We start from the raw sequence: 12813 nt of genomic DNA on the forward strand, positions 1-12813 counted from the left end.
TGATTTGTAGGGTTGAAATTTAGATCAGATAGGACTTGGGTATCATCAATGACAGCGCTTGAGTCTAGTGCTACTCCATACTCTGTGGCCTGTCAAGTACTGTTCTCTGTGTCCTGGGGTGGGAGGAGGATGGCCACTGGCAGGGGTGAGGCAGGAGAGTGTCCCACTGGCCCAAAGGCCTGATCACATCACAGGGTTGCCTCACCTTGGCAACCGCTGGACCCGCTCAGAGCCCTGTGACTGTCTCTACTGCTCTCAGACGCCGACTGTCTGCCAGTTTATTAAGAATTACATTTTTAAATGTGGCAGAAATGCACGTTGAATTGCAGCTCTCCCACAGGAGCGGTCCCCATAGACTCCCAAATGTCAGTGGCAGGATGGAGACCCTTCCAGCTCAGCACTGTAAATGTCCACCAAATGCCACCATGGCTGCAGGAGCTGAGACAATTCCTGCAGCTCCTTTTTTTTTTAAATAAGCAAAAGGGCAGGTTTATTATAAAAAGGGAAAGAAGAGTAAAGGACACTTGCACAGACACAAGCAGGTAGAAAGAGCTACCCCTGAAAGGGACAGGTGTGCTGAGAGACACCTACATGGTTACAAGCAGCAGGACAGCTGCCCCTGCACCTCCTTCTAAAAAGTGTCTGGTCTAGTCCCATGAATTGACAAGAAGTGCCACCAAAAATTCTCCCCAGTAGACAAAGAACCCCAAGACGATTTCCCTTGGGTCTTTACCCCAGACACGAAGGTGTTTCCAGTTTCTGAGGGAGCCAGGTCCAAGCACAGCACATCAGCCCCGTGCCCGTGGAAGCTCTGCAGCAGCTGCCCGCTCTCCACGTCCCACAGGGCACACGTGCCATCGCCGCTCGCGGTCAAGATCTACCCACAGAAAAGGACGGGAAGTGTGTCATTACCACGCCCATTAGGGAGGTCGGTCAGATGCCTGAAGTTCTGTAGGGAAAAGGTCTCTGAGCGTGCAGAACATTTCTCCCATAGTGAGAAAGGCAAGGTTCCTCTTCCACATGGCACTGTCCTTGAGTTACATGTTCATGTGCCTGTCCTCCTCGAGAGCATGAAACCCCTGTGCCCCTGCTGCACTGCAGGCTCTACGCCCTCCTGGCACACAGGAATGTTTGCTGAATAGAACCTGAGCTACCTCCACAAGCAGCTAAGCCCCCTCGTGCAGACTAGACACACAGCGTCCATCTCAGACGTTAATGGGCAGCCCAGTTCTATTAACTTAGCACCCAAGGCTTCTTGCTAATCCAGAGTCTGGGGGAGGCCTGAGATTCTGTATGGCTCACAAACTCTAGGTGATGCTGATGTAGCTCCCTGGACCCACCTGGAGCAGCCAGGGTCCTGTTCTCTCCCTTCCCTCTTTCCTGCCTAGCAGTTATAAAGGGCTTCCTTTGTCCTCCAGAGGTGGGGTGGGGAGCACATTACAAGGACTCTGCTGCTCTGAGGTCTTGTGTCCACCTGCTAAGCTGCTCAGTGTGGGTTTCCTGCCAAGCAGTCTGGGGAGGCCTAGAATCTCCTTGTAGCCAAGAGACACTGCTTCAGAGGTCCTCCCTGGAGCAAGAGCTGGGAGAATTTGGAGCTCTCAGGCTTCTAGGGAATGGTCCCAAGGTTTTTCTCCCAGCCCCACTTAGGGCAGCTCTCAAAATTGGAGAGTCGCGCAGGCTGCAAACCCTTGCTGTTGTCCAGGGACTGCCTTCTGCCTGACTTCCCTCAGAGGCCTGTGTACCTGCTACAAGATGCCTGAGGCTGGTAAAAGTAGCTTCAGAGCAGACAACAGAGTCTAAAATTCGGTTTTTGTATTTTGTGGTATGCTGTAATGCCTCCAGCCTCACCCATTACTGGATGCTTCGCCCCACTCCTGTCTTCACACTGGCAAAAGGGTCAATAATCTCCATTTTTTGAAGGGCGGGGACATCAGGCCCAAACGATCTGCTTTAAATCACTTCCTTAGTCTAGCTTTTTAATTTGGGGATTTCCCACACCATAGCCTCCAATCAAAGAAATGAATTTTTTTTAAAGTTAAAAGAAAATTCTTAATATTTAAAAGAACATAAAATAATTTTGTGATCTTCATTACAATATAAATGAGAAACTTAAGAAACTAACCATTGGTTATAAATATATTCACGCAATAGAGGCTCTAACCCACTGTCATATTTTTTTGGAATGTAGACGTAACCCTACAGGCTTATGTCAATGACATGAATATTTTTTTTGCATCCCAGAGGTGGAAGGGAGATGGAAGAACTATGATTCATTAGTTCAGTGGGACCCGCGAATTGCCCATGAAGCTTGGTGTTAACATTAATAATAATGAGCTCATAAGCGCTGATACTGATGTTTACCAGGGACTGTACTAAGTATTTACACATTATTGCACACTCATCCTCAGAAAACATGATGAGAGAGGAATTTACTATCATCCTCGCTTGCAGGTGAGGAACAAGGCACACACAAGAAAACCTTATTTAGGACTGACGAGCTACAGCGCAGTGGAGCAGGGATTCAATCCTAGCTGACTCCCAGGCACGGCCTTTACCTAGCTCAGCCGCCCAGGCTTCCTCCCGCCAAGACAGTCAGCGGGCCCTCCCTCAACTCCAGCCAGCTGCCTGCAGGGGGGGAAGCACCTTCTGTCACAGGTGCCCTCTTCCACCCTCACTTCCATGGCAACACAGAGGACAGTGGTGGGTCTCCACCAGAGGAACAGCAGATGCCCCATAACCCACCATTCCGGCCCCCCTCCATCTCTGCTGGGCCACAGCACCCCCTATGTACAAGTCTCTGAAACTTGGTCCCAAACAGTGTCAACACTGCACTCCACCTCAAGTTACACACAACTACCCAGTCTCCCACCGCCCCGCCCCTCCTGATATCAGTCAGCTGAAGCCAGAGTGGTCATGGAAAGCTGTAACCTGATTCAGGTACTCTTCTGTCTTGAACCAACAGCTGGGCATACCCTCCAGTTAAGGGGGGCACCCAGGCGCTCCTCTGCTGCACCTCCTCTTGTTCACCTGCACTCCCACGCTCTCCGGCAGACTGACCTGCCCCATGGCCCTTATTTACCTGCATGTCAGAGTTGGTGAAGCTGCAGGCTGACAGGTAGTTGGTGTGCATGGCAACAGACTTCTTTTTGGCAGCCATGTTTTCATTTTTGTCAAAGGTCAGTGGGTACACAGAACACTTATTATCCAGGCCACTAGTGTGGAAGGAGAGAGGTGTTAGATCTGAGCGGTGGCCACCCTTTCTCATTCACACCAACTTTTCAGAATGCTCCCCCTTTAGCAGTATTACATATTATAACCTTTCCCCCAACTTTTATTTTGAAGATTTTCAAATGTACAGTCCAACTGAAAGAAAATTACTTCAATGAATACCCAGATCCCTTCACCTAGTTTCACTGATGTAACATTTTGCCTATCTGTGGGAACAAATTCTGAACCACCTGCAAATTGCAGACATGACATGTGACATCGAAATGCTTCACTTTGAAAATTTACATCTCCTAAAAATAAGAACATTCTCCTACAGAGCCATTAAGTCATTAACACATGGGAGAACACTAATAAAATTCCCTAATACCATATAAGAAACCACCCACATTCTATCTGTCCCAAAAGGACCCAGGGCCCAGGGTAAATATTTTACATTTGATATTTCCATCTTTTTAAGACTTTTCTAATCTAGAACAGACCCTCTGCCTGCTTGGTTTTTTTTGTATTCATGACCATGACTGGAGGTCAGCTGTCTTTCACAATGTCACCATGGATTTGGCACATTTCCTGGAGTCAGAGTCATGCGTAACATTTCTGGCAATGATAGTATAAAGGTTACATTGTGTACACCTTTCTCACTGCTTCTCTTCAGGGTTGTGATGCCTGTTGTACTAAGATTAGTGATACCACCTTTGATTACCTGGTCAAGGTGGGACCCCCAGATCACTCCATGGTAAAGGGGGACTTATTTTTAATGAGTAATAACCTGTGGTGTGACATTTTAAGACCATGCAATGTATATCCTGTTCCCCAACAACCTTTCATATAGTGGCTTTGGCAGGATTACCCTTGTTAGAATCAATGTTACTTTAGGGGTACAAAATGGTGACCTTCTAATTGGATAATTCCTTCTGCCGATAGCTGATATTTTTTTTTCACTGTATGCCCATGAGCTCTTTTTTCTCTGAACTGTGTTATGATACAGTACTATCATTATTGCACATGAAGCTCAAATTGTCCCAAATTTGGACAGCAGGGCCTTTTGCAATTGATCCTACTGGTTCTTGAATGTTCCTTGTTTTCTGAAAGAAGAAAACAGGCTAGGCTTACTTTATTCTTTTCCTGTCCTAGACCTATAAATGCCTTACTCCAAGCAGCCTGGCTTCCTGTTAGTGGGGAATGACATTTAGGAGGGACACTCTCCTCTGAGGCTCTGGGGACTCCCTTTGCCTTTCCAACTGCTGGGAGCTGCAGGTAGAGACTAGGGCAGGCTATCACAGTAATTAGCTTTGGCAAACTTGTTTACAGATGGTGTGGGTGAAAATGATTCGCATTGAGGTTATGGCAGTGAACCAGGAAGCTGTGGACAATGGGCTTCCCCGGCCCGGGCCCTCGAGGTGAGAAGTATTCTCCCATTCTGAAGCTTGAGTAATTTCTGTAGCTCTGCTGGAATCTTACTAGGTAGGATTAGTGCACATCTGTGAGAAGCAAAGGAGCTTTGCAGTGAGTTGCACTTGATGCTGAATCTCTGCTTTTGTACCAGCACATTTTGTGACTTTAGTCCTACTGCTTTAGGTTCTCTGAGTCTCAGTCTCAAGTATAAAATGTGGTTGGGACCTCAAACACTTGCCACAGGGACTGTTGTGAAGATTATACAGTTCAGAATGGCCCTTGACACATGATAGAAGCTCAGCAAGGGTTCATTAACATTATTTTATCTCTCTTCTTGCTTGGATGCAGGAACTATTTTATTCATTTTTTAAATGTCTATGACACCCAGTGCAGGGCACTGCACAGAGTCACTCATAAGTCAGTGTAGAATACCTGAGCAAAGTCTCCTGGGGTATGGCTTTCAAGTAGTATACACACACACACACACACACACATATTTGAATATATATGTATGAAAATATAATTCATATACATATATTACACATACATTGCTCTCAAATGAAAATACTTAGCCAGTACAGGAACCGACCATCGATGGCACAGCAGGCCCAGGGAAACAGAAATGACTAAGACTAAGGCACAGCCTTCCCTCTACTCTGAACAAACTCTCTTTGCATCACAGGGTCACCAGAAAGCTGCCTACCTGGGCCTTGAAAAACTCTTCTCCCTGCCTGCCCTGGTCTCTTGCCTGCACAGAAATTCTACTCAGCTCCATTTAGTGAGGGTTTAAATAAGAAATAGCCTATGGCACTATATTATTACAATCATTGCATACTGCTAAAGGATCTACTTAATAGATTCCTTTTGTAATTTAGAATCAGAGAGTATATCCCCGTAGAAAATACTGAGAAATCATGTAACTCATCCAACTGTATAATTTGCAAAAGTTAATACCCATTAGAAACGTGTTACCCTAAGTTTTTAAAAATATATAGAATATTTATATACTATTCCTACTGAGCAGTGTGAGGTCTTACCTAATGAGAGTCTGGCCTTTGCCCTTGGCTTCTGTGAGATGACCTCTGAACCCCTGGAATGTCCTGCCTGGTAAGTAGGCTATACTCTGTGCATATTATCACTCTTGTGGCTGGGAGGAGGTGATGCATTTGTGACTCCACAGGGAGGAAAAGATGGGAAACAGGTGCAGACCTCTTCTGACTGTGTCTTGCACATCTCTTTCAGTGGCTGTTTCTAATTTGTACACTTTCACTGTGATAAAACAGAGGGCAAATACAGTACTTTCCTGAACTCCAGTAAATTAGTGAGCCTGAGGTGGTTGTAGGGACCTCTGATTTAGTGAGTGGCATCTGAAGTGAGGAAAACTTGTGGGAATGTGCTGTATAGTTGGCTGAACTCCTTTCTGTATACCTTATAATCGTGGCACAAGTGGGTGTGTGTGTGCATTACATATGTGGCACAGATATTAATATATACACATATCTAGTATGTGTTATACATCAATATCATTTATTAAGGTCACCTCATATCCTTTTTGGAAGTAGAGGGGGTAAATTTTATGTAAGTATTCATACTTAGTTATAAAGTGGAGATATACTTTTGGGTTATTTTAAAAATTATAACATTAGAAATACATATATGTGAGCATGAGTTCCAAAGGCACACCGGCTCTCAGCAAGTAGAGAATGGGGATATGCACCCAAATAGCCACCCATAAGAAGGGACACTGGGGAAGATGGCTGGTGTGACTCTGCCTGGAGAGGACTCTAAAGTTTTTGCGTGGGGGCCCAGGATTTTCATTTGAAACAAAATTCTTTTGCCCTGATTATGAAAAACAATATATGTTTATTTTAAAGAACTAGAAATAGAGAAAATTATAATGAAGGGAAAAACACCTGTAATCCCAGTCAAGAAAAATGTACAACTGCATTTCCCCCACATATCCCCTATGACTACATTTTTTGTATAGTTCATCACAACCTTTAGACTGATGCCTCTTCTCTAACCATTGTAGAAATTATTTTAAATAGTCTCAGAATTACTGAACACAGGGACAGGGAAATATGTTGGTAGCAGTTCTCAGCATCAACTCTAATAAACTGTTCCAGGAAAATAGAGAATAAGGTACAGTATTCCCAGTAAACTTTATGCTCATTTAAGTTGTCCCTTTTGATGGCCATATAATATTCCACTCAAGTCATATACCACAATTCACTTAAAAATTTCCTTTGATGGACATATTGTTTCCCTTTTTTCTTTTTTAAGTAACACTACAATAAATGTTATTGCTCATATGACTTTTCTATAGTTTGGATCATTCCTTTCAAACAAATGATACACATTACCAATATGCTTTCTCAAACGGTTGCACCAATTTAGAGTTCCCACCAGTAGAATTTAATAGTGGGTGGGGGATAGGTTTGAAATTCACACTACTAGCAGTCTGAAAGTAATTATGAAGGAGATTTTTCTGGTTTCTTCTCTGATAAAATTCAGAAAGGAATTTAACACATTGTTTAACCAGTAAACTATAAAATAACAAGTTCTTTATTTTTAACATAGAACAGTATTCTGTGGTTAATGGAAGATAAAAGCTGTTGTAGCCTCTACTTACCCACAGGCAATGGCACATCCCGATGGAGCATATGCACACGCCATTACCCATGTGCAGGGCATAGTGACTGCATGTTCCTGAAATACAGTGTGCATCATGCATAGAATGAACAGGGTGCTTCCGCACAAATGTCTTTACATTTAACTTTTACATAATAGAGTCACTGTAGTTCCTACTGAATTATATTATCATTTCAAAGGACAGTGGTGTGTGGTATAGACTGAGACTGATGAGTAGATTCAGTCCCAAATAATCAACAAACTTTTTATCATATATACTAAAAATTGACAAAAAATACCCTTACTGCTGTACTTTTTTCTTAATGTTATACTCTCTTTGTTCTTCTAAATGAATATCGGGGGTTTGTTTTCTCTGAAGGATCTGTCTGAATTTCATTTCAGATGTGTATTTTACTTTGCTTACCATGACTTTCACCCTTTTAGAAATATATTTTTGATTAACTTTTAAAATGCAGATTCTAAGTGTGTATAGTTGTGAATATAGAGGAGCTTCCGTCCCCTACGGGTCCTAAAACCACACCTAGGTGGGGAAGATGGGGTGATCGTGAGTTGTGCTCAGGGGTGAAGAGACCTGGTAAAATAGAAGGAATAAGAACTAGTAGCAATAGTCCCTGGCTTCTGGCTGAGTTGCCCAGATCCTTCTGCATTCAGATAAGCAAACACCAAAGCCAGGATTCAGTCACTTCTGAGTCTGAAGTCTTATCTCCAGGGGAGACATGGGCCTGGTGCTGGTGCCAACAACAAAAGATGTGCAAGCCCATGTGGGCCAGCCATTTGTCCTTCCTCAGTTACCTACTCCACCTCAGTCACCTATTCCACCTGAATGTGCTTTGAAGATTCAAGTGCTAGTCTTCCTTTGTTATGATTCTCTCTGCTTTTGTGTGAAACATGGGCCCCAAAACTGCCTGTCAAGTTCTGCTGTCACTCACAGTCAAGCAGCCGATACAGGTGAAGAATTATCCACTGCCTGCCAATGAAGGAATGTCACTCTCAGCTCAGGCATACCAGGGTCCTTTCTTTACAAGTTCCAGCTACATTCCCCACCAGGGACCACAAGTGGCAACTCCATGGTGCCCCAGAAATGAGGCAGTGTGTGTGCTCTGTGCTGTCCTAAGGTGTAAACACAAACAACCACTCCCACCACCACATGCTCCTGAAGATGCTGACGAATGCTGGGAGAGGCAGCAGCTCCCATCATGTAGGTGATAGTCAGGAAATCCCTTTGCAAATTGCCATGTTGTCATTTTTATTATTCCCCAGGGGCCAGGCCATTAGGGACTCTGCTCTACAAGATGATCCTATTCTGGGTCCATTCACCAGGAAAACAGATGTCCATCATGACATTTGCTGGACGCATTAATAATGCTGGAGGAATAATGAATATGGATGCTGTTGATCCAGGAAGACAGAGGTCTCCCTTTTATATAGTGAAAAGTAAACGTTCTAAGTAAATACTGGAATCCACATTTAATACACAACTATTGTAAATGCCAACACGACACAGGCATTCCAGTTCATCTATCTATTCTGGCCTTTCTCTTTAGAAAAGAGTCTAAATTTGGTGTAATTTGAGGGATGCATGCCCAAGCCAGACTGGCAAGGGGCTTAGACTCCACCGCAGACTTGGATGGATCAATCCCACTGCAGCCTCCACTTCCCCATCTGCTGATGTCCACAGTGCTATGCAGTCTGATCAAAGACCAGGGAAAGAAAACTAAGGGTTTGGGATACCTCTTATCATCACTAAGAAAAATAATACATGCAGTCACCTGCGTGAATGAACCAATTTTTCCAGGCCATGCTCTTTCCTATGGTGGCCCTGAGTTCTCTTCTCTGGGTGAGGGATTTCAGCTCAGGGGAGGACTGAGCAGCATAGTGGCTGCTGTGCTATCCAAACACCGGTGAACTTTCTTGGGGCTTCCATTGCCAACAAGCTCTCCAAGAAGCAGGGCAACCACTAGTGGGGTGCTTCAAAGACATGAGGACAGGGAGCTGGGGGCTAGGCCAGCACCTATAAACCAGGCTAGGTGACGGGGCACCTCAATGCACCAGGAACAATGCCTCACCTTGTTAGTAGTGAAGGAGTCCCACACGATGACCTTCCCGTCCTGGAGGGAAAAGGAAAACAGTTGAGGAACTATCGAGCCCTTGCAGGTAACTCCTGAGAACTGGCTGTAAAAACTGTGCCCACTGGGCAGTTTGAGGGCCAGGGACAGTGTCTGCATAATCAGACCCTCCAGTCCGTCCTTGAAACAAAAGGGGTTTTATGAACTTCCCAGCCTGGCTAAAGGCTCTGTTCCTGACCTTCCATGTCTCATGCACACACAAATAAAGGAAGCAGTGTTCAGATACTTCTTTTATACTTTTTATAAACAAAGGACAAGTTGTTGGTAAACTGTCATCCACCATATCCTAAATGTCAACAAATTATACAGGAGTAAGATGAAGCTGAAATTACCTTTAGGTACCTGGCAGGTAACTAATGGTGTCTCACTTTTTCATTCCAGCTAGCCTAGCCTACCAGTCCCTGTCAGCCCACATTCCCTGCAGGAAGTGTAAGAACCCAAGCCCATTCTGACCCACTTTTCTGCATACACGACTGCACAGTGTGAGCCTCAGATGGTCTAACTTCTCCAGGTGCTCTAGATACTCCAACTGACCACCCTGACATTCACATCTACACGGAGAACAATATGAGACACATGTCATTTATGGTGGGGACTCCCTGTGGGCAGTTGTCCAGTAAACAAAGACCACTCCCTGTCCAGGTGTAAGCTCAGGTGACGTGACAAACACGCTGCCATTTTCACTGTCAATGCTGCTGCTGCGGCCCACAGTGGGGGTGTGGGAAATGACTATGGTGTCATCTGTTTGTAACACAAAACCACTAGAGACAAACCTCCGAGCCCAGAGGCAAACCAGTCGCCTGCCCAGAAAGGGTTCTGGCCACAGTGGAGGGGAACGGCTGAGCTCACCTTCAGCACACAAGCGCCCGCACATCCTCATGACGGTGAACCTGCAGCCCCTACGGCAGGCTTTCTTTTTTTTTTTTTTAATTACTCAAGCCATTTAAGGACAATTCTGGTAAATGGGTTGAGGGGAGCCACTTAGGGGCACAAGCTAGGTCTAATTATCTAAAGTGGCATGGCTGCTTGTGTGGCGTGATGTAATGGAAGATCTCCTTATTCACGCTGTGTGCGGCCGAGGAGCCCTGAAACAAGGTCAAAGTTGGCGATCTGGGGCTTTCAAAACTTCTCAGCACATTGGTCTTCTAGCCTAATTTCTCTGACTAAATGTCCAAACACAATGTGTGGGTAGATTAGGTAACAGAACAGAGAACACCCACCCACCATGTGCGCTGGAGCGAAAAAGGCAGCCCAGAGGCTAAAATCAGCTTTATAAAGTGAAATGTGGTTCCCTCCAGGAGCACAGACTTACATGCCAGAGGCCTACGTACCTGGAGAACATGCCTCTACCCCAAACCAGTCCCACATGGTCAGGCTGATTCACCTCCTGCCTTGGAAGGTGCTGAGTCACTCAGTCTGTTCCAAAGCCTTCCTGCTGTTCCCCAGGCCTTCCCCACACCCCACGCCCACTTCCCTACCCTCTGCAGCAGAGTGGATGGACGGAGGGTATCAGCACTGCCAAGCATCCCCCTCCCTCCTAAAAGTAGCACATGAGTGATAGAAAATTCAGCACATATTACACTTTGAAGGATAGAACAAATTCAAAAAGGCAAGGCAGATATCTAGATAAACATTTTGTAATAATGAGAATTTGGGGGAAAACAGATAACTAGAAAGAAATGCTCTAAACAATAATGGTTGTGACAGGGAATGGGAGTAAAGACTTTTTTGTTCTCTTCCCCAGTGTTTCCTAAATGCGGTAAAACACTTAAGTGTTAAGTTAAATTTTTAATGAACATTTTTTAAAAAGGCAAGTGCAATGTGACATACCAGCTTTGTAAGTAATACAGGAGATTAATAACATGTAAAATATAAACAAAGCAGTGATGTCAATGTTAAAGCTTGTGGATTATTTAAAATATCTACAGAAGCCTCGTAGGCGACTCGTCAGGTGTGACATACCTGGGACGAGCTCACGATCCTCCTCTTATCTTTGCACCAGTCCATGCAGAGAACTTTGTTCCCATGGCCTTTGAGGGTCCTTCTGGTCTTCATGACAAACTGCCCCAGGGCTTCCACCCGTTCTGCCACCTGGTGCACTGCAAGGACAATGTCACGGTCAATTCAACTGTGCACACCAGGACTAGGTTCTGAGCCACACATGGGCACAGGAGGACATTGGTCTTTCTCTGCAGCCACAGCCTGATTCTCCTGTTCTTTGTAATCATGTCCTCACAATGCTCTTTCTTTGAAGTTCAGAAATGGGTGGAGATACCACTGTGTTTAAGAATGACATTTCAAGGGCCTCCCGGGTGGCGCAGCGGTTGAGCGCTGGGTTGCGAAGCTGCCCGCAGCCTCTGCAGCACTGGCTGGATTCCCGGCTGCTCCCCGGCCACCAGAGGAGGGTCCCACATGGCGCGCAGACCTCTCCTGCCGCCCGCCGCTCCCCTCAGCAGTGTACTTCGGTCCTTCTGCCTGCTCTGCTCCCCGCTCTGGCTCTGGTGAATTCTCTCACCCTCCCGCGCTTCTGACTGTACCCAGTGCATGTATAAATAAATAAATAAATCTAAAAAAAGTAGTGATTGAAACTTAAAAAAAAAAAAAAGAATGACATTTCAAGAAGGACATTTTTCAACACATGTCCATATATGTATGTTGAAGGATTAACGACAAAGAGCACCTCATACCTGTAGAGCGCTACACAGAATTCCCTCACTGAAGGGTCACAGCATGGTGAGGTGAGCAAGGCAGGCAACAGAGATTGCTCTTTCAGGTGAGGAGACTGAGGCTATTTCTCTAATGATCTGGGAGCCAAGCTGAGGCCTCTCATTCTTTTATCTGTCATTTTCTGGTCACAAGGAAAAGTGACTTCATAAAAAACTATCCTGGCAGGTGCCCCCAGGTGCACCCATGCTGCTGACCATAGGCACCGTGACCCTACTGATCCTCTGCCTAGCACTGTCCCAGCACAGAGCAGGCACCCTATACACGTGCTACAGGAAGATGCACAAGCAAACCACCAAACGGCACACATGGGGGTTCACTGAAAACTTAAGTGTCATAAGATAGCAACACACTGTTCTAAAAGTCTGAACACATGACCTACATATCTAAGTCCAGGAAGGACTTCCAAAAAGCAATCTTTCAGTGGCTGGGATGCCAGCTCCCCTCCCAAGGCTAAGGCAGAGTTTACAGAGGCGGCACTGATGAGTTTCAGAGGGAGGTAAGGACCAGTGTAGGCACCTCATGGTACAGGTGAGGAAACTGAGGTGGGGGAAACAACTGGTATCCCTCCTCGGGAAGTTACCTGCCTTCTGTTTACAGGCGGTGCTGGAAGGAGAAGCCTTGCTGCTACTACCCCCATCCACTTTTTCCTCCAGACCTCCCAGCAGGGCAGGTGCATTCTAGGCAAAGG

At 45.5% G+C, this 12813-nt stretch overlaps 1 protein-coding gene across 1 annotated transcript in view; it reads right to left on the reverse strand.

The window, feature by feature from the left end:
• GNB5 (G protein subunit beta 5) overlaps positions 1-12813 on the reverse strand; it is a gene marked incomplete at both ends in the record, with an annotated part of 36343 nt that overhangs the window by 7869 nt on the left and 15661 nt on the right. Inside the window, 5 exon segments of the mRNA XM_084240157.1 lie at positions 734-877; positions 3080-3212; positions 7253-7329; positions 9339-9380; positions 11361-11497. Of these exon segments, the coding sequence (XP_084096283.1) occupies positions 734-877; positions 3080-3212; positions 7253-7329; positions 9339-9380; positions 11361-11497 (533 nt within the window).

This window comes from Talpa europaea (assembly GCF_964194135.1).
Source record: "Talpa europaea genome assembly, chromosome: 8".
NCBI lineage: Eukaryota > Metazoa > Chordata > Mammalia > Eulipotyphla > Talpidae > Talpa > Talpa europaea.